The sequence below is a fragment of the Mytilus californianus genome, unplaced genomic scaffold (assembly GCF_021869535.1).
Source record: "Mytilus californianus isolate M0D057914Y unplaced genomic scaffold, xbMytCali1.0.p SCAF_1, whole genome shotgun sequence".
Taxonomy (NCBI): Eukaryota; Metazoa; Mollusca; class Bivalvia; order Mytilida; family Mytilidae; genus Mytilus; species Mytilus californianus.
The window spans coordinates 126,358,623-126,381,057 of NW_026262581.1; the positions used below are offsets into that span (position 1 = coordinate 126,358,623).

A 22,435-nucleotide genomic window follows, 5' to 3' on the forward strand; every position below is an offset into this window, starting at 1 on the left:
TTCAATTAACAGTATCATCTTCAGATAGTGTGTTCACATTACTGTGCCATGTTTATGCCAAAGAAATTACATTTGTGTATGTCACTTATACAGTTTAATGTTGTTTTTTTTTCTTTACAGGTGCTGAAGTCAAAGTCAAAGACTGACGAAGGTGTATCATCTTCTGGTTAAAATAAAGTGCAATTGATTATATTATCTTGTAATTACCTCCCCTTAGACAACGGGTTTCATTTAGTTATGATCAAAAACAAAACCATATATAGATGCCCAGACACAAAAAATGGATTAAATGCCAAAGCACTTAGCTCTAGAAACTAATAAAAAAATATGCTGGTATTCAGGCCAAAAGATAAATAAGTTATCTTTCTGGTTACAAATTTATTGAGTCAGATTTTAGAAAAATATTTTATCAGTTTTGCTACATTTGAGCTGAAGCATCATATATGTATTAATTTGGAATATGGAATTTATTTAAATATAGTCTTACCAAAATTATTGTCATTATTAAATGATATAACAATAATGATTATGTTGGTAAATCCAGGGTAACACACAGAAAGTAAACAAGACAATGTTTTTTATGCCCTCGCTGTAGCGGAGGGGGCATTTGCCATAGCAGAGGGGGCATAAAGTTTTGCCCTTGTCCGTCCGTCTGTATGTCCCAAAATTGGTTTCCGTTCTCTAACTTTAGTTTGCCTCAACCAAATATTATGAAACTTATACACAATGCTTATTACAACAAAACACAGATCAAGTTTGAATTTTTGTGGTGTCACTTTTACCGTTCTAGAGTTATGCCCCTTTACAAATGGAAAAATTGCTGAATTTTTTGTTTCCGTTCTCTAACTTTAGTTTGCCTCAACCAAATAATATGAAACTTATACACAATGCTAATCACCACAAAACACAGATCAGGTTTGAATTTAAGTGGTGTCACTTTTATCGTTCTAGAGTTATGCCCCTTTACAAATGGAAAAAATTGCTGAATTTTTCGTTTCAGTTCTCTAACTTTAGTTTGCCTCAACCAAATGTGATGAAACTTATGCACAATGCTAAGGTAGCAATACACAGTTAGGAGTTTGGTTTCGCATTTTGGCCCCGGTGGATTTTTCAAATATGAAAGTTATTGTGTAATAAAATTCATTTTTAGACAGCTGAGTACTAATTTTGCCTCCAAAGGTGGTTTATAAGAACAAGATTATTTTTTAAATGTTTTATGGGCTATTTTCTGTTTGACTCTCTGTATTTTCATAGCTAGACTGGTCATCGGTCAAGAAATTAATGTAATGTTACAAACACTTTTTTTCTACACGAAGTTTTTGACGCAATTTTACAAAAAAATGAGACGAAAGACATATGATTTTCATTGGATTTATTGAAAGATATATATAAACAGTTTCAGAAAAGGTATTACTTGAAGTGATTGAAATTCTACTTTTGGTCAAATTTTGTGACATCTTTTCCCCCCATTTTGCTATATTTTATAACAAAAAACTGCAGATTGTTGCCATGGATACACCAAAAAGAAATTATATTTTTCCATTTTATATACTGGATATGAAATCTATGGAAGATTCTGATTACATACACATGCACATATATGACAAAAACAGTAAGCTTAATATTGCAAGAAGGCAATGAAAAGGGGATGGTAAAATTTATGAGGGAAAATTTTAATATTTTTTCCTAACTGTTTATTGCTACCTAATTACCACAAAACACAAATCAAGTTCGAATTTTGGTGGTGTCACTTTTACCATTCTAGAGTTATGCACCTTTACAAATGAAAAAATTGCTGAATTTTTTGTTTCTGTTCTCTAACTTAAGTTTGCCCCAACTAATTGTTATGAAACTTATAAACAATGCTTATTACCACAAAACTCAGATCAAGTACAAATTTGGGTAGCGTCACTTTTACAGTTCTGGAGTAATATCCCTTTATAATGTTATATGCAAGCGTGGGCATCATCTGTGTCCCATGGACACATTCCCCATTTATTTTATCTAATAATTGTATCCATATGTCAAGAATTATATGCTAGAAGTTCTATCAGACAAAAAGGGATCTAGCTTTGGACAGTTGTGAATGGAAAAAAAATCTATTGTCTTTTCCTGCAAAGAATGAGAGACATAGGGATTCTAATTAAATGACAGTGGCAGCATGAAATATTTGAAGTTTTTTTATCACTTGATTTTTTCTTGGTTATGAGTTATAGAATATAATATTTGGAATATAGAATCCTTGAAAGATCTACATATGGCCATTAGGCAGGGACCATCTGACCGTGACCTCATTTCATGGTGCAGTGATCAGCATTATGTTTTCTTAATTTGGCCAGTTTCTCATGCTATTTGTAATGGGTCAACTATATTTGGTTGGTCTGACAGGGTTCATCTAACCTTTACCCTATTTATTTGTTTGTGCTTTAGCTTTTCATGTGTTTGGAAAGTAAAGCTATGGAACATTGTCTTAATATGTGGTGAAAATTGACTCAGTCCAATTACAGTCACATTTGCAGGTTTTGCATTTATCATCATTTTTTTCATGTTTTTATCAAGAACATTGAGGTAACTTTTCTGTGTTATTTGCTTAGTTTTGGTGCAAGAAAAAAGTCAATGGAAAATTTTCTTTTCATAGAATTTATATTCGTGGTTTTTATAAAAGAGGAAATCAAAGAAAATTAGTACCTCACAAATAAAGTTCTATCACAGTCAAACAATTTTAAGATTAGTAGTGAAGTTGGTCTTTTCATTGTGGATTTAGGAATAACTATTGTATTTTTATATACACCAACATCAATCATTGATTTTACTGTCACAAATTTATTTTTTAGGCGACACATAGGCGTTGCTTTAAAACAGATATTCCTGACTGTAAAATTCGCCTTAAAACAAATATTCCTGACTGTAAAATCAAGGATTGACCTCTGCAATTGCATTCAAATAGAACAGTTATTCCTAGTCGAATGCAATTTGTGCTTGTAAAAATGAATTTTAAGATAAATTCATCTGCAAATGAGTAGAGCATACCTGTAGATAAATCTAGGATTTTACCCCCTTGAAATAAAGAATGGCAAATCAAACTTGCCATTACAAATGAATTGCATTTGAATTTAAGATGAAGTTCAATGTAAATACTTAGACTCTATGTCTTTTATTTGATTATGAACAACAACCTTGTTATGTTTTTCAGTGTATTAATAAAGCTTATTCGTCATATGTTTCTCATTATTTGTATATTGATTAAAGTTATGGTAAATATGTTTTCAAATAACAGATTTATCAGTCTTAACCATTATTAGCATGGATAAATTAAACTGTGGAACATAATTTATACCAGACACCTAAAAGGAAATAATATTTAGTAATCACAAGAGTGCACACGCTGAAATTTCTCTCTTGCTTTACTGACCATTGATTTTATGTTGATAGTCCTAAATATAAAGTTTTACTACAAGTATCACATGAAGTTAACATGATCCAAGTCAATGAGGTCAAAGTCAGATTAACCAAGCCAGAAATGTATGTTCACCTTACAATCATTCCATACACCGAATATAGTTGACCTATTGCTTATAGTATACAAGAAACAGACAAAACCATGACAACTTTATATTGACCAATGAACCATGAAAATGAGGTCAAGGTCAGATGCACCCTGCCAGACAGACATGTACACCTTACAATAATTTATTGGATCAAATATAGTTGACCTACAATGTATTGCATATAGTTTAAGAAAAATCGACCAAAACCCAAAAACTTAACATTGAGCAATGAACTGTGAAAATGAGGTTACGGTCAAACAAAACCTGCCAGACTGACATATACATTGTAAAATATTCCATACACCAAATATAGTTGACCTGTTACATACAGTCTAAGAAAAATAGACCAAAACACAAAAATTTAACTTGAACCACTCAACCATGAAAATGAGGTCAAGGTCAGATGACACCTGCCAGTTGGACATGTACACCCTACATCAAATATAGTAGACTTATTGCTTATAGAGATTTGAACTTGACCACGAAAAACTTAACCTTGTTCACTGATCCATGAAATGAGGTTGAAGTCAAGTGAAAACTATCTCTCAGACATGAGGACCTTGCAAGGTACGCACATACCAAATATAGTTATCCTATTACTCATAATAAGAGGGAAATTAACATCACAAAAAATATCAACTTTTTTTTCAAGTAGTCACTGAACCATGAAAAAGGTCAAGGACAATGGACATATGACAGATGGAAACTTCATTACATAACGCATCTATATACAAAGTAGGAAGCATCCAGGTCTTCTACCTTCTGAAATATTAAGCTTTTTAGTAGTTAGTGCCGCTGCCGGATCACTATCCCTCGGTCTCATTCTAGGATTTGACAAAAAAACACTTAAACAATAAGGGTTGCACCCCTCATTAGAATGATTGTGGTGCTTGCAAACAAGTTGAACAGTTCTTGTGAATGTTTGAAGTAATAGAAGTACTAGTATATGTAATAAAGTAAACCTATCCAATTTCTTTATTGTTCTATGTGATAACAAGTCTCTCAGATATATGATCTGTCAGAAATAGCTTGTTCTTTCCAGCTTTCAACAATTCATAAAGCAGTGGTTATATATGAGACAATATCTGAAAAAGTCCAATTTTTGGAAATAGGAAAAACCAAAAAAAATGTCTTTAGAACCGGTATTTTAATAGCACAAATCGAAGAACACACATTGAGGATCTAGGAACTGTTGTCTGTAATTCAAACAATTGTTAAATGTGGTAACAATGGCAATTTTAAAAATGGTACAAAAAATTCCAGTTCTTTCCTGTTACCAAAGTGAATCAATTTTAAAAAGTTTCTAATGGGAACAAGGAATAAGTTTAAGATACTATTTGTGGTTTACTAGTATATCCTGCAATAGTTTATCAAATGCCAATTAATTATTTTAGCATTTGCAATACAAAAGGTTAAGAAACATACTAAAATATAGTCCGATATGTCGGTAACATGAAAGAATCTTGAGTAACAGGACAAGTAGCAGGACAGAGTTGGTAACAGGAAGGAATTTTTTTTCAAAACAATTGCTTTATTTCATAGTTTAAGAAAAATACATCATTTCAGATTGGTAACAATTGGAAGATAACAGCAAACAATGTCATTTATCTTTTGAAACTGTATTCGCAAGATGAAAAATCTGCCTAGGTAATGAAAAATTCTAAAATAAATTCCTTTCTGTTACCATCTACTATACTAGAATTGCACAATGTTCTCTGCTGTTATCAAAAGTAAAAAACCTGTCTTTTCATGCAATATATTGTATATTATGTTGAGATTTATTTAATATGATGATCATAACTTATATTAAATGAAATGTTTGACATATAGTAGATTAACTTTGTGATTCATCAGTGAAATTGTCTTTAACATCCTTCCTGTTACTGATTATGGTTACTTTTTATCAGGTAACATGACAGAATGTAACAGAAAGGAATTACACAGTACTTTTTGTCCTTTTATTTGAATTGTGTAGAAGTTTACTTCCATCTACATATCAATTTAATAAGATACTATAAAAACACATTTACTGTTATAGTGCTGACAATGAAATATTCTCAGAAGGTACACAAAAAGGCTGTAACAGGAGAGAACAACAAAATTATTTTTCTCTAAATTCTGATCTTTGGGGAGTTCGGATTTTTCAAACTGGCTGCCATTCACCTATACATATGGAGTCATACATTCAGGAAATGATGCTCTTCTCATTGCATTACAAGAAATAAAATCTTGGTCTTTCAAACGTTTCCACAGGTGAAAAAACCCAGTGGTAACAGGAGGAAAATTACCCCTTGGGACAAAATTTAAAAGACCCTTAAAAATGCAAAATTTTATCACGTGCTTTAGTTATAACAAAATCAGACCATTAAGATACAAGTGTTCTATATAATCTATCCTATTTGTGAAAATCGGTAGCCTGTTTACTTAATTTAGATATTCTTTGAATGATTTAGTTGTCAGAAAACAACACCGGACAACATGATTTTTGGGGGGTTGAACATTTAAATTATAATATTTTATTAGAAGAAATATAAGAAAGAGTGTTTAATTGGCAATAGTTGGTGCATAATATACTTTAGTTAATACTGAAACTTAAATAATAAAATTTTCCAAAAAGATGCCTGAATAAAAATATAATTGCTGGTGAAAGATGAAACATGGAAATTAGACTTTTTCAGATATTGTCTCCTATACCGTTAATTGCTACTTAATCTTGGTCCACCAAACCAATAAACAAGTAGAAAGTTGGCATGGCCAACCTATATTCCCCAAAATAAAAAGTTGGTTCCTCACATAGCATGTGTGGCTGTCAATTTTCCAAAAAGAGGCAGAAGATACCAAAGGGACAATAAAAATGCATAAGTTAAAGAGCAACCAACAAATGAATGGCAAAAAATATAAAAGACAAAACACTTCTTAGAAAACTTAAGAAGGAGCAACATGAACCTCATCAAAAACTGGGACTGATCACAGGTGCTCCGGAAATGTAAGCAGATCCTGCTCCACTTGTGATTATTGTGGTGTTGCTCATGATTAGTACAAATTTGGTTATGTCAGTAACAACGAAAAAGGGACAGGATTGTGGCTACAACAATTGGAACATATTGGAACATATCCCTGGTCATATGCGACAGATATTCCACATACCTGTCAACCAATTCATGATAGTGTCCATTAAACTTTTGAAAGGATGACTGTGACCTTTACTTTTGATCGATTGACCTAAAAAGACTTTGTTCTGTTCCGTCTATCTACTCAGTACCTATGAACCACTGTATAAATTGAATTAAATCCAACCAGTGTACTTTAATAATTTACAATTTAGATTTTAAAATGGCAAATGAGACAACTTTCCAACAGATAACAAAGGATGATGATGCATAAACAACTATGTATGCTCAATGAAATAAAATATGTTTAAACCACTCACACAGAAAAAACAGATTCCACCTCTTATTTCTATAGTTTGTCTATTTTAGCACCTATAACCTGAAAATCAATAGAGCTCTCGAGTCTATCTTCCAGCTTCTTAATTTCAGTTTAATCCAACAAAAGAAACTGAAAGTTATCATCCATAAATCATTTAACAAAAAAGTTTTTTAGAAGTAATACTGACCTGTTGATCCCATAATCAATTGCATTCTTTCCTTTTCCATCTACATAGGTTTCATTCCAATCTATTAAGCTATATTTAAGTTAATATCCAGAAAGCATTTGATAAGGTCCTGAGGATAGACAAAGCAACGACCATATGCTCCAGATAAAAATAAAATGCTCCGCTGGGGCGCAGCTTGATACGACCGCAGAGGTCGAATCCTGAACAGTTGGGGCAAGTATGGACACAACATTCAAGCTTGATACAGCACTGAATTTGGATTGTAATTAAATATTTGACACAGCATAGGTTTCTGACACAGAATGAAAGTGGTCTAAGAACTTAAAAAATTTTAATTTACCTATTCAAACCATATCATTATTATTTGCTTTTATATATAAATCAGAAATAACCAATTTAAAATGGAAAATTTTAAAGAAAAAAAATCCCCCCCAAATTTTTTTGAACCCCCTTATGATTCATCACCCCCAAACTCAATCCCAGCTTTCCCTTTGTGGTATGGTACCTTGCAGTACAATTTCAGAGAGATCCATACACTTGAACACAAGTTATTGTCTGGAAACTAGAAAAATGCTTGTTTTTTGGCCCCTTTTTGGCCCCAAATTCCTAAACGTTTAGGGCAATTACCCCCAAACTCAAACCCGGCTTTCCCTTTGTGATATGGAACCTTGCAATACAATTTCATAAAGATCCATACACTTACACACAAGTTATTGTCCTGAAACTAGAAAAATGCTTGTTTTTTTGCCCTTTTATGGCCCCTAATTACTAAAATTTTGAGGCAATTACCCCCAAACTCAAACCCGGCTTTCCCTTTGTGATATGAAACCTTGTGATACAATGTCAGAGAGAACCATACACTTACACACAAGTTATTGTCATGAAACTAGAAAAATGCTTGTTTTTTGCCCCTTTTAGGCCCCTTATTCCTCAACTTTTTGGGCAATTACCCCCAAACTCAATTCCAGCTTTCCCTTTGTGATATGGAACCTTGTAGTACAATTTCATAAAGATCCATACACTTACGCACAAGTTATTGTCATGAAACTAGAAAAATGCTTGTTTTTGCCCCTTTTTGGCCCCTAATTCCTAAAATTTGGAGGCAATTACCCCCAAAATCAATCTCGACATTCCCTTTGTGATATGAAACCTTGTGATACAATGTCAGAGAGATCCATACACTTACACACAAGTTATTGTCATGAAACTAGAAAAATGCTTGTTTTTTGCCCCTTTTTGGCCCCTAATTCCTAAAATTTGGAGGCAATTACCCCCAAAATCAATCCCAGCATTCCCTTTGTGATATGAAACCTTGTGGTACAATGTCGGAGAGATCCATACACTTACACACAAGTTATGTCTGGAAGTTACAAAAATGCTTATTTTTTGCCCCTTTTTTGCCCCCTAATTCCTTAACTGTTGGTACCATAACCCCCAAAATCAATTCCCACCTTCCTTTTGTGGTATTGAACCTTATGGTAAAATTTCTTTGAGATCCATTCACTTAAACTAAAGTTAGAGTGCGAAAACTTATGTGTCTTCGGACGACAACAACGTCATACCAATATACGACCACAAAATTTGTGGTCGTATAAACTAGAGGCTCTAAAGAGCCTGTGTCGCTCACCTTGGTCTTTGTGCATATTAAACAAAGGACACAGATGGATTCATGACAAAATTGGGTTTTGGTGATGGTGATGTGTTTGTAGATCTTACTTTACTGAACATTCTTGCTGCTTACAATTATCTCTATCTATAATGAACTTGGCCCAGTAGTTACAGTGGAAAATATTTTGTAAAAATTTACAAAAATTTACAAAATTTATGAAAATTGTAAAACATTGACTATAAAGGGCAATAACTCCTTAAGGTGTCAATTGACAATTTTAGTCGTGTTGACTTATTTGTAGGTCTTACTTTGCTGTACATTATTGCTGTTTACAGTTTATCTCTATCTATAATAATATTCAAGATAATAACCAAAAGCTGCAAAATTTTCTTAAAATTACCAATTCAGGGGCAGCAACCCAACAACGTGTAGCCTGATTGGTCTGAAAATTTCAGGGCAGATAGATCTTGACCTAATGAACATTTTTATCCTGTCAGATTTTCTCTAAATGCTTTGGTTTCAGTGATATGAGCCAAAAACTGCATTTTACCCTATGTACTATTTTTTAGCCATGTCGGCCATCTTGGTTTGCGGGCGGGGTCATAGGACACATTTTTTAAACAAGATACCCTAATGATGATTGTGGACAAGTTTGGTTAAATTTGTCTCAGTAGTTTCAGAGAAGATTTTTGTAAAAGATTACAAAAATCTACGAAAAATGGTTAAAAATTGACTATAAAGGGCAATTACTCCTTAAGGGGTCAACTGACCATTTTGGTCAAGCCGACTTATTTGTAGATCTTACTTTGCTGAACATTATTGCTGTTTACAGTTTATCTTTATCTATAATAATATTCAAGATAATAACAAAAAATGACAAAATTTCCTTAAAATTACCAATTCAGGGGCAGCAACCCAACAACAGGTTGTCAGATTCAACTGAAAATTTCAGGGCAGATAGATCTTGACCTGATAAACAATTTTACCCTAAATGCTTTGGTTTCAGAGATATAAGCCAAAATCTACATTTTACCCCTATGTTCTATTTTTAGCCATGGCGGCCATCTTGGTTGGTTGGCCAGGTCATCGGACACATTTTTTAAACTAGATACCCCAATGATGATTATGGCCAAGTTTGGTCAAATTTGGCCCAGTAGTTTCAGAGGAGAAGATTTTTGTAAAAGTTTACGGACGACGGACGCCAAGTGATGAGAAAAGCTCACTTGGCCCTTTGGGCCAGGTGAGCTAAAAATTGGAAAATAGCACTAACCTAATTACAAAATGTTACTGTGAATCACTGACCAATAAAAATGAGGTCAAAATCAAGTGAAACCTGTGTTCTGTAATTCTATAAATATAGTTTGACCTTTAGAAATTGGTAAACACTTACTTACAAAGCTTACGATGAAGCATTAAACCCTGAAAATGAGATCCAAGTTCATGACCCCTACAAGACGAGCATATACATCTGACAATTCTATAGAATTCGATATAGTTGGAAGGTGCTGATCTGCAATCCAAAATGGTCAACAACTCCGTTCTTATATGGAGGGCCTTTGATTGATTGATTGGTTGGTGTTTAATGCCACTTTCAGCACTATTTTGTAGTAGTCAGTTTTTATTGGTGGAAGAAGCCAGAGAGAACCACCGACCTTGGATAGGAAAACTAACAATCCTAGTGATTCGAACTCGCAACCTCAACTTCTTAGACCATTCGGCCAGGGAGGCTCCTCCTCCTCTTTGAAACCATTTCCCATATTATTTTGGAAGAATGAGCTATCAGATTCCCATTTATCAGTTGAGTCAAGACATGCTTTCAGAATAGCTACTACTTAAAAAAGGATAAATTCTATATTTTCTGCACAATTCAACACCTGCTGGAACACCTGTATGGAGACTTTTAAATATATAGAAAATCTCCTTTCTGAATCCATTTGTACTACTCTCATTATCCTATATCTTATGTCAAAATTCTGATAATAGACTGATTGAAATGTGACAGAATGAAGGAGTGTATCTTATAAAAGTGCTAGATATGAAAATATTGCTTCAAATTTAATGTGTAATTAAAGTGAAACATATGAAAAGCTGAGATCATTTCATAGGAATTCTGGATTTCATGCACTAATACAGATACAATAATGTTTTTTTTGTAACTTTATTTTCCAATAAATAGAATTTTGAACATGATTATGATAATATATATACAGTGTATGATACATCAAATTGCCCTCAATGTAAGGTAACCGAAACAAGCACTACTAAAATAAACTACATCACCATTTTAGCCAAAATCAATGAAGTAAAAATAATTTTTCATTTTAACCAAAGTCACAAAACTTTTACCGGTATTTATAATTTAGTCAAATCTCATAATGATGTTTAGGTGAAAATCTTAAAATTAGTTTATAGTGACTGAATAAACATAGGTATAATAGACTTTTGAAACAAATTATTCAATATACTGGCTGAATGCTTTTTTTTTCTAATACCTTAAGGCAAAATATTCATGTATTAGGTGTACAAAATTGTCAGATAAGAGTACATTTAAGAGGAAAAATATTAAAGTTTTCTATGTAACAAACTAATAATCCATCCACTGCTCCAACTAGTCTGTCCAAATATCTTTCAGAGGTCTTGATTCAGTATCTTTAACATTTACAAGTATAATTTTTTCACACTCTCATTTGCTTTAAGCAGTTTTCAAAGGGGCATTAGCTACGAGATATGAAAAAAAATCAAAATATTATTTTTTTTGTTCAACAATAAATGAAAGTAAAATAGTGAAATAATAATTCGATTTAAGCAGCCAATTTGGTTCAATTTTGTCAAAATAAGCTAAGAAACATCGCTGATGAATTGTTCACTTGCAAGTGAATAATTCGACCTCATTGAATCCGTATTCATGTAACCTTCAATTTAACCCCTTAGCTGGACATGGGTTACACATGCATTCAGCTATTAAAAGGAAAAGAATGTCAACATTGAAAGTGAAACAAGGATGAATCATTTGGTTGACTGATTCGATCCACAAAAAAATCATTCATATACAGGTAACAACGATGATAAACATACTTTTTAACCTAAAATATGAAATCAAACAGACTAAGAAAAATCCAATTGCACGTGGTCACTATCTGTTTAAATCTATATTATGTTTATATCAGGTTATATGACCGTCGGCAGTCCTCGGAGGTCATCTCGTTGGTTAATTAGATGACGTCTAGACAAAAATACACACGAAATGTTGACATATTATTATCAAATCCTTGTATTGTTAATTGTTTATTTTAGACTTTTTGTAATTTGGATATACGTTTTAGTATGTTATAAATCAAATATGAGAATTTGAGTCAAATCGGTGAACATGAACTTGACAGCTAATGCCCCTTTAAACACTTAAATCATTAGTATTTTGGTACTTTAATATCATTTATAATATTGAAATATAGAAAAAACTACTAACATTGAAAAGGATTTGTCAAAGTAACCAGGAACAAACATGGACAAATCAGACAAATTTGTATTTTTACACCAAACTAAATTAGATGACAGGACCCCTTTATATTGTCTTGGACTGCATTTTGAAACAGAATCATGGTCTATTGCCTAAATTTAATCTTTCTATGCAGTACAATTGACAACAGACATATATCATGTACAAAAATGGCAAAATTACCCAATGGAAAATTCAGTGTGAAATTTAAATCACAACTTATAAAAAGTTCATTTTATTGAGAAATACACATTAAATTATCAGGATTTTTTTTATTGTTTTTTTAATCTGCAAGGAACATTTTGTATGGCAAGAATAATTAACAACTGAAATAAGATTTAAATGAACATTTAAAGAAATCTTTTTAAAAATGACAAAAAGGATATAGTGTATATTCAAAATGAACTGACAAAAATACAAAACATTTCTCGAATGCTACTTACAAAAAGAACAAAATGCAAAATAAAATGGCAGTAAAATCAGCTGTTTATACACACTTGAATTAACAAACATAAAATCTTGTATAATTATACTATGATAAACATATTGGTTGCCATGTGAACATAGTTTCAGCAATACACATTGCTTGATATCATGTATACATCATTTCAGCCATTGTGGACATCTTTTTAGGTATATAAACAAAGTCGTCAAAATAACCTGCCAGTTCATTTACGCTCATATCATCAAGTCTAGCCTGCTGAGAACAACTGACTGGGTCACTGTCACATGAATAGGATTCAGCCCCAGATGTTTTTGAACCACAATGCTTGTAATGTCTATGCCCACTATAATGACCGACTGTTAATTGATTAGATGAACCTTCATCAGATGCACATGAAATGCTGGCAAAATCTTTGACAGTCTGTTTGCTTGCAACAGACCCAAATATTGCATCATTTTTATAAGGACTAGCCTGTGCTAAAGATTTAGTATGCTTTGAGAGATCTTGGTAAAATCGGGGAGTTTCTATTCCTTTATCCAATTTATGAAGTTTTAACCTTGCTGCTCTAATAACCTGGCTACGATCTTTCTCTGAGTGATGTATTTTTAACTTTGATTCCCTGATAATTTGTCTTGGAGACTTGGTTACTTTTGCATAATTAAACTTATTGACTGATTCTGGTTTATCTTTTGAACAACTACACTGGTGTTTCTTACATTTTGCAGACAATGTTAATCTCTGCATAGGAAGCGTAATATCCTGAGGATATGGTTCTGTTCTGGATGTTGACTTTTTATGTTTCATCATTTTTCCTTTATCAGTCTTTCTATCTTCTTTATCCCTGTAATACAATAAACAGCTTATAAATATTTTGTTAAAAAGCAAACCAATCTGACTCAGTATTGACTTCTGCTAAAAGAAACAATGACAAATTTGGTAAAACTCATTTATCAATAACTCCTATAAGACGCTTGACAATTTTCATGTAAATGGATAGTAGGTTTATCTCAACATTCTGAATATTTTTGCTCTTGACAGATTGCCTCAATCTATAGCGGTTTTCAAGACAATAGACAAAACTTGCATTTTAACCCTATGTTCTATTTTTAGTCATGTAGGCCATGTTGGTTGGCATGCTGGGTCATCAGACCATTTTTTTTTTAACTAAATACCCCAATGATGATTCTGGCTAAGTTTGGTTAAATTTGGCCCACTAGTTTCCAAGGAATAGATTTTTGTAAAAGATAAAGGACAATGACACATGCCAAGTGATGGGAAAACCTCACACTGGCCTTTTGGGCCAAATAAACTAAAGAAGAATGGTGCTTTGAAACATCAAAGATATATGTTTAGGGTTCAAAAAATGATGCTGCAATGAAAAGCAGAGCTAATCTCGTACTCAATCAATTCAAGGGATTTATTGTTTGTTTATCCTTTTTTACCATGAAACCGAATGTTACTTTTAATTACTATGTTTAGATGTTATAACACCTAAAAGTTCTTCTGTTGGTGGGTTCAAATATTTTTATTGTTTGTGCAAATAACATTGGATCATGTACAGATCAATTTTTTTTCTTGGTCTAAGACACTACACAAAAGGTCACATACAATACAGTATACAGTATATATATTTTTGGGATATTACTAATGTATTGTTTTGATTGTAAAAATTAGAACCCAAGAATAAAAGTTCTTTCAGAGTGGAATTCAAAAGTTTGCCCTAGGCACACAGGTATTATATTTATATCCTTACGTTCTCCATAATTCCGCTACTGACTGAAATGCCTCCTCTCTTTTTGCTGCCATGTCTTCTCTAAAAAAAGAAGATTTATAGTAAACATAACTTTATAAAAGCAACCAAGATGCCAATGTTCAACTTTTTGATGATGATGCATGCAAGTTTATATTTTGCAATTATATTGTGTTATTTTCATTTCAATCTTCTCAGTTCGCATATTTATAACTAGAAAATTGTACAGATATGTCAAAGTACAATGCTCTGGAGACAATACTTGATATATGAAATCCAAAAAAATATTTCAGATAAAAAAATAAAAATATCAGGGTGCACAACACCAATAAGTACTCAAGATTCCTTGAGAGTTTCATTGTAATCAGGTTAATAGTTGAGGCCTATAAAAAACAAAGGCCTTATGAGTCGGGTAGCAAAAATCTACATGTCTAGACTATTTGAATCTAATCTAAACGATGAACAATATATAATCCATTCCTGTTTGTACTAAAGGACACTAAAAACTTGGTATTAATGGTGTTTCACATTTTCTCTTCAAACTTATTTGTGCCTGTTGTAAGAGAAATAAAGGACTCAAAATATATGCTTTTTCATAAATCCCTTTTCAGAGACTCATTGCAAGTATCATGAATTATATTCCAAAATAATAATTTGAAGGTTATTTCCCTTGTCGGGAAGTAGAACTGCACTGCAGTGAACTACTATTTATACCAGTATAATTCCAAACAAGGGAAATAATTTGTATTAGATTGTGCTATTTTAAAATCAGATTTCTGTTTTCAAAGTGTGTTTCTAGAAAGTCAAATTGTACTTTATATTTGGCGAGAAGGCAATATTATTTTTTAGTTTAGTTTATTTCTGTTAGAATAATTATAATTTTTGAATTAGTATTACTGAATAGAGTAGATATCGTTTATACACTATTTTTAATTGCAAGTAACTTTTACAAACTTTATCACCAAATGTTTTGATTTTTGATAAGATTAATCGTCTGCAACAAGTTGACATGAACTTACAACCTCGGGAGAATTAATTGTCTAAGTTAACGGTTTCCTTAAATTTTATTTATATCATTAATGAGGTCAAGGAGAGTTTAAATCATAGTCTGCATCGCAGTGTGTTGATAAATTACTTTTATTGCTTTTATGGTTAAGATTTAACAATGTTTAATAGCAGCGTAAAATTAGGAATTTATTATCTAGACTGTGGCATTTCTAATTAGTATGATTTTGTTATTCGAAGGAGAAACATTGAAATTGTGTGTTTAAATAATGTGAACAGTTTGTAAATATTAAACATAGTTTAGAGAATATTCGTTTTTGTGAATAGCCAAATTGATTATGGATATAATGCTATTGGTATAACATTGTCGTCGAACTCCAAGTCCCAAACTGTCGAACTTTATGTCGAATTTTATTCCACTGCAATCGTATCTCCGCAACAATATTGTCCCGAGAAATTACGTATGGGTTATATTATATAAATTGACAGAATATAGAATACTTAGGTAAAAATAAAAAAAAATATGTTATAATTTGTTCATCAAATATCTCAACCCTGGCTTAAACATATATTTTTCATTTTCTTTTAATCTTTCTATAACTTTCCCGTCGACAAATGTATATCGTCTCCAGCTGATACATGTAATTCACCTTTTCTGTGTAGTGAGAATTCATTTTGTATTGGTATAAACAATATTTTTCAACTTTTTATTGGTAATAGTACTAATACAGTGTATTCAATTCTCTTTGTCAGACTTTGATAATGGTTTAATGATCTTCCTCCAGAAACATATATCACATCATATATAAATGATAATGTACAGGTTTGATGTCAGCATTCGTTATAAGAGGGGCTTACCAGAAACATTACTGACTGGAATGGAAGTTTGTACAAGTAAGGGGTGGATTCATAAAACCTACTCAGAACTTTCCTTTTATAATGTGTTTAAAAATCAAATAAAGACTATGACAGTTCTTAAAGACTTTTCAAATAATTCATTTCTTTCACTAGTATATATATTGTATCATTTTTAATTTTAGTTTCTTGTGAATAATTTGGAGTTTAGTATGACGTCCATTATCACTGAACTAGTATACATATTTGTTTAGGGGACAGCTGAAGGACGCCTCCGGGTGCGGGAGTTTCTCGCTGCATTGAAGACCCATTGGTGCCCTTCGGCTGTTATCTGCTCTATGGTCGGGTTGTTGTCTCTTTGACACATTCCCCATTTCCATTCTCAATTTCATATATCTGATGTAGTTTTACCTTTTCATTTTGCCAGTTATTAGCCTAAATAAACTTTTTCATGCTTTGTCATGTTGTATGAGTCTTGGGATACAAAATTTATTAGAGAGACATGTACTGTAATTCAAAATTTTTGTGATTTTTTTATTTGTGAAAATTGCAAAATGATACATTTTTCAAAAATATAAAATTGCATCTTAAAATTGCAATAGCATCGTTTGCAGCATTTCCTGAAATCAAAATAATTAATCTTGCATGTTTGTCCATTGTTCAACAGCCCATATAATAAATCATTAATGAATGCAGGAATTTCTGGATTTACAGAATTCAGAAAGTTTCATTACGTGTTTAATTAAGTACCTTTTCATATGAGGGTCCACTTTCAAGCGTTTAAATGCTGAATTCAAACGTAAACTACTGTTGCTTTTTTCAAGGGATTGTTTTTCACCTCCCATGTCCTAAAAAATAAGGCCCTGAAAAAAAAAAATTAATATAATAATTCATTCTTCAAATAGTACAAACACAAATAAAAGGAGATTTAGAGTAAATATCAAAAATAGCATGTGTCCATAGGACACCATGCCCCATTAGCACTACATGTATCGCATTTCCATATTCAGTGACAATGAACCACAAATTCCTGGTCAAAACCCTATCTTGGTACATATTTTCAAAGTCGCATCATACTGAACATTTGTACTAAGTTTCAAGTTGATGTGACCACCAACTAAATGGTAAACTACATTTTACCTTAAACCAAAACTTTTAACTATGAAATCTGGGTTGAAACACTAAATTTGGCATACATTTTAAAAGGTTCAAATCATTGATAGCTAAATTTGAATTTGAAGTGACCACAATTTCATGGTTTAATAACTACCTTAAAACAAAAGTTTAGCCTGCTACAGGACAGACAGAAACCATTATACCCTCTACTGTATTACAGGCAGGGCATAATGATAAATAAATCCAGCAATCATGACAATACAACAAAACGAAAATTAGTATGCATTTTCCATATACTTATAAACTTGATAAAACTGCACAAAATATTAATATATACATATATATATTTGGTTGTATTTTGCTCTTTTTAACATGATTTTCTTTTCTATATTATCTTGTCTTCGAAAAGTTTAGCTGTTTAGAATAAGATATTAAATGTTAAGGTATTCCTACTTTAAAAATACTCAAATATAGCCTGATTGTTGGTTAATTAACTGTCTTTCTTTCTTTTTAGGTTTTTATCTTTACAGATACACTTAATGATCACATGTATTACATAAATATATTTAAGTTCACTTTTCACAATACACATATAACATCTAAATGCATTGTGAAAAGTCACTTGTTTACCATGTACAGTAGGTTGTAAAGATAACAGAAAAACTGAAGAATTCTAGTGGCTGAAACATCTTAAAATCATTTAATAACTACAATAATACGGAACACATATATGAGTTATTGTAGCTAATGAAAACAAAGAAATTCTGTTGAAATTGCTTAATTATCATAAGAATTATTAGATTCAATAACTGCATTGTAGTTATAATACTTTAAATCTTAAATGATTGAAAAAGGTATGATAAATTAAACAATAACACCTCTAAGAAGTGCAGAAATAACCATCATTTGATTCCAAAATTTAACCAGGTGCCAATACATGTATCACTTGTTACCTAATCATCAGAGGCTAAAGATTCGAGAATAGCAATCTAAACTGTAAGTGATTTTACATTTTTCCTATTATTTTTTTAATAAAATAAATCAAATGGGGAATGTTTCCATGGGACACAGATGATGCCGCAGCTTGCATACGTTATAAAGGGACATAACTCAAGAACGGTAAAAGTGATGCTACAAAATTAGTACTTGATCTGAGTTCTGTGGTAATAAGCATTGTGTATAAGTTTCATAAAATTTGGTTGATGCAAACTTGTAAGAGAACAGATGCGAAAAATTCAGCAATATTTTCAATTTGTAAAGGGGCATAACTCTAGAATGGTAAAAGTGACGCCACTAAAATTCAAACTTGATCTGTGTTTTGTGAAAATAAGCATTGTGTATAAGTTTCATAACATTTGGTTGAGGCAAACTAAAGTTAGAGAACGGAAACCAATTTCGGGATGTACGGATGTATGGACGTACGGATGGACAAGGGTAAAACTTAATGCCCCCTCCGCTACAGCTGGGGCATAATTAAGATGACAAAGGATATAAGGATACTGAATACACCTATCTCAAGTTCAGGGATTTCTCTCAATATTTGCAAACCAATCTCTTTTGGTATCCAGTCCGTTCACACCCTACATGTTCACCCCCCACATGTTCGCACCCTGGGTCCGTTCCCATACTATTTCTATTTAATTACCGGTAGAATAATTAGATGTTTTTAGATGTATAAATCAAAATATTTATATTTTCATGAATACAAATGCGAGAATTTTTTAATGAAAAATTTTTTTGGGGGTGATTTGATGATTAATTATTAAATGTTGATTATGTATTATTACTGTTAATTGGCATTTACAAAGCCAAATATGGTATTACTGTTCTGTGTTTGAAAATCATGATTGTTATATTAAATATAACTAGCTTTGTGTAATTGTATGCATAAGGTGAGACGTAAAATAAAATATTGAGTTGAGCTTTGATATAAATACTTTATGTACATGTAGTTAGCTTGGTATGAGTAAAAACAATGAAAATTTTAAAGGAGAAATATGAAAGATAATTGTCCCAGTGGAACAACGCTTTCTTGCCCCCAAACAGTAGCAGATAAAGAGAACAGCCAACAAATTTGTTGTTCTCGTAGCAATGTTATTGTGACGAGTTTAATAGCCATTTGGTATCATCCGCCTTTCTTTCACAAGTCTTATATAAATGAGCTTTGTCTTGATCAACATGACAATTTTTTATTCATTATTCATTTCTTCAAAATAATTACTAAAACACTAAAGGAAACCTGTTTACGTTTTTAAAATATCACTTTTATTTTGAAATAATAAAAAAAAAACTTATTTGTAGCAAAACACTATAGATTTAGTTTAGAATTAGAGACAGTTAGGCATGGATAATAAGGATTGTAACAATAGAACTGTTAACATACATGTACATTTGTGAATATCTTTGACCCCTCAACAAAAAAGTCTGTATTATTCTATAAAATTCCGTTTTTCTTACAGGTTAATATTCACTGAAATAAACTGTCATCCGCGCTGTTACGTTTATAGCTTATTAATTGTCCGAAATTTGGGAAACTTCGTGGGTATGAAGGTACAATGATTCATTAATATTTCTATGACAATTTCATCACATTCAGTGATTCACATTTGTCGATTTGACTTTGGTTTGTTTACTTTTTTTAGGACCCCATAAGTTGTCAAATTTATCCATTGCGGCGACATGCTCATTTTTTAACATGATGTTAAAAGTTTAAAATACGCTTACCCAACCCAACGCGATTTAGTTTAGAATTACTTCCACTGGTATTTTTACATTATTTCCGTTTCAACCTACAAACATGATAAGGAAATTTCCATCGTCGCCATATTGCTCCAAATGTTTACGTCATAAGCATGTTTATAAACAAATTCTATAACTAACGGAAAAATATAATGCATTTTTATATTTTGATATTAAATGTGTTAAATACATTTTTTTTTATGTTTATTGTTTTTTATAAAATTTAAAGTTATTTTAATTTAATCTACAGCAGATATTGATGACGTTAAACACAAGCGACGTCAGCATGAACCCATGATACGTGTTACAGATGAAGAAAAGTGCCATAAGTTTCACAGATTAACCATATTTAAGCTTTAATTTGACCAAACAGTAATTTATTTCTTATTAGCACAATGGAGTTACTCGAGATAGTATCGCCAAATGTTGCTTTTCCTGTTGTAGGCGTTCTTTTATGTGCTTTTCTGGTGTTTGCTTTTGGGTTCAAGTCACCAGCTCAGCCACCAAGCTTTAGTTACCTGGAAGATGACAGCAAGAAAAAGAAATCAAAGAAGCATAAGGTATTCTTGAAATTAATTGCACTTTTTGGTAAGCATATATTTGTGTGTCTTGTTGGATAACACTCTCCCTTTGTACACACAAATAGGGATATGGTTATACTTTACCTGTAGGATACCTGTATGATTGTTGGACTTGTAGGAAAAGATTCTATCCCTTTAAGTCCACCATATTTTGGTTAACTTTTAGAAACTATTACAGACATCAATCTTGCATGGTCTGATGCAATATTTTGCAACAATTAAAAATATAGAAATGAACTTATTTGTGTCCATATCAGTCACATTGATACTCCCAATGGCGGTCTATATTAATTTTAAATACTTCAATGGTTTTTAAAGCAATTACTTCAACTTTTAAATTATTCCAATTGTTTATCATAATCATGCATTATGGAAATTGTTTGAAAGGAAATGTGTCGCATCTAGGCTTCTAGAAAATACAACATTTGTCTTGATAATGATAGTGATAACAATAAAAAACATTGTTTGAGCATGGAAGTATTATTGAAAGGAATAACAACGTCGTCACTTCAAAGGTTTCATCTGCGTTACCGCCCATCTTTCGATAACTCGTTAATTGGTTTAATATATGGCATGCTAATTGACGAACGGCATGTGATAGATCAAATCACTGACACTTTTCGGTCATTTTCGTGTTCCTGGAATTTTACGAATAGACCGGTTGTTGTCGTATATACGTTCGAAGTAACCCGAATAGTTCACTCGTTACATTCCGCTGCTGTACGCTACCGAATAGAGTCAGTCGTTCAATGTTGATTTAGTCTATTTTCCCTATTTATGTCTTTTTCGATCTTAATAGTTTAGGCCGACAGTTATCACATATGGAATTTAAGAAAAAGGGTGGATCATTTTCAATTTTAATATCTAAAACCAGTTAATTAAGAAGCCATTTCTGAAAGATTGTACAAAAAATATGTTTCGACCCCTTTTATTAAATACGAACAAATCCAAGTCGTTCGTGTATACCAGGCAATTTACATATTCACAATTTTAAACGTTACTATTCTTTAATTTGTACATAAACTAATTCATATAAAATAGATTTGCGGTTAGACAGATAGCGTCAAGCTCATTTTGTTTGGTTGATTTTCTTTTTGCTGTAACGTGCTACATTAATATTAGTATTCAATTGTAAACACTTTTTTAAAACATATAAATTTAACATGTTTACGAACTTATCATCCCGATTTTAGTTGTCCAGTTTCAATAATGTAATCAATTACTTGAAAGTAAATATTTTTATAAATCTCGATAAACTTGGCACATTTTAACAGTACAATATTCTATGTCTACATTTGTCTACATTATTTTGTTCAACATCATGTGAAACCTGATCGCTTCATCGTTATTACCTGTTTTACTCATGATCCGCTTTTAACCGGAAAACACTTTTAAATCAGTTTAAAACAAACAGTGAAAAGCAAAAATATGCAAAAATAAATATAATTGTCCATGTTGAACTGTTGTAGTTTAAACAATTCTAGTCCGTTTTTCAAGTTTTTTACATCATTCGATTTCTTTTTGAAGGTAGAAGTTTTATATGATACAGCGCCACTTTGTTATTAATAAACTAGGGATTTCCCACAGGTGATTTATAATTACCGGACTCGATAAAATCACGTGACTGATAAGAAATTCCAGATGCCATTTACAACCGCGGTATCACAGATAGTAA

General features: G+C 31.8%; 3 protein-coding genes across 7 annotated transcripts in view; 2 read left to right on the forward strand and 1 right to left on the reverse strand.

The window, feature by feature from the left end:
• LOC127733294 (HBS1-like protein) overlaps positions 1–3,219 on the forward strand; it is a 39,353-nt gene extending 36,134 nt beyond the window's left edge. Inside the window, exon 17 of the mRNA XM_052242665.1 lies at positions 121–3,219. Coding sequence (XP_052098625.1) covers positions 121–171 — 51 coding nt within the window. The 3' untranslated portion in view covers positions 172–3,219. The remainder of the gene's footprint in view (positions 1–120) is intronic.
• Positions 3,220–10,912: 7,693 nt separating this feature from the next.
• LOC127733362 (oxidative stress-responsive serine-rich protein 1-like) lies at positions 10,913–20,906 on the reverse strand. 4 transcript variants are annotated; one of them, XM_052242755.1, is made up of 4 exons: positions 20,845–20,906; positions 17,075–17,187; positions 14,468–14,527; positions 10,913–13,555 (listed from the first exon to the last, which is right to left on the reverse strand). In XM_052242755.1, exons 2-4 carry the CDS (start codon positions 17,167–17,169, stop codon positions 12,862–12,864), a joined length of 849 nt encoding a protein of 282 aa, XP_052098715.1. In that variant the 5' UTR covers positions 17,170–17,187; positions 20,845–20,906; the 3' UTR covers positions 10,913–12,861. The 4 variants fall into 4 exon arrangements, with proteins under 4 accessions (XP_052098715.1, XP_052098694.1, XP_052098701.1 ...); XM_052242734.1 differs by lacking the exon at positions 20,845–20,906 and adding an exon at positions 20,165–20,301; XM_052242741.1 differs by lacking the exon at positions 20,845–20,906 and adding an exon at positions 20,234–20,278.
• The window catches only part of LOC127733305 (neurofilament heavy polypeptide-like), a 33,775-nt gene continuing 31,778 nt past the window's right edge, over positions 20,439–22,435 (forward strand). For both annotated transcript variants that reach the window (XM_052242679.1, XM_052242687.1), the window contains exon 1: positions 20,439–20,739. In XM_052242679.1, coding sequence (XP_052098639.1) covers positions 20,575–20,739 — 165 coding nt within the window. In that variant the 5' untranslated portion in view covers positions 20,439–20,574. The remainder of the gene's footprint in view (positions 20,740–22,435) is intronic.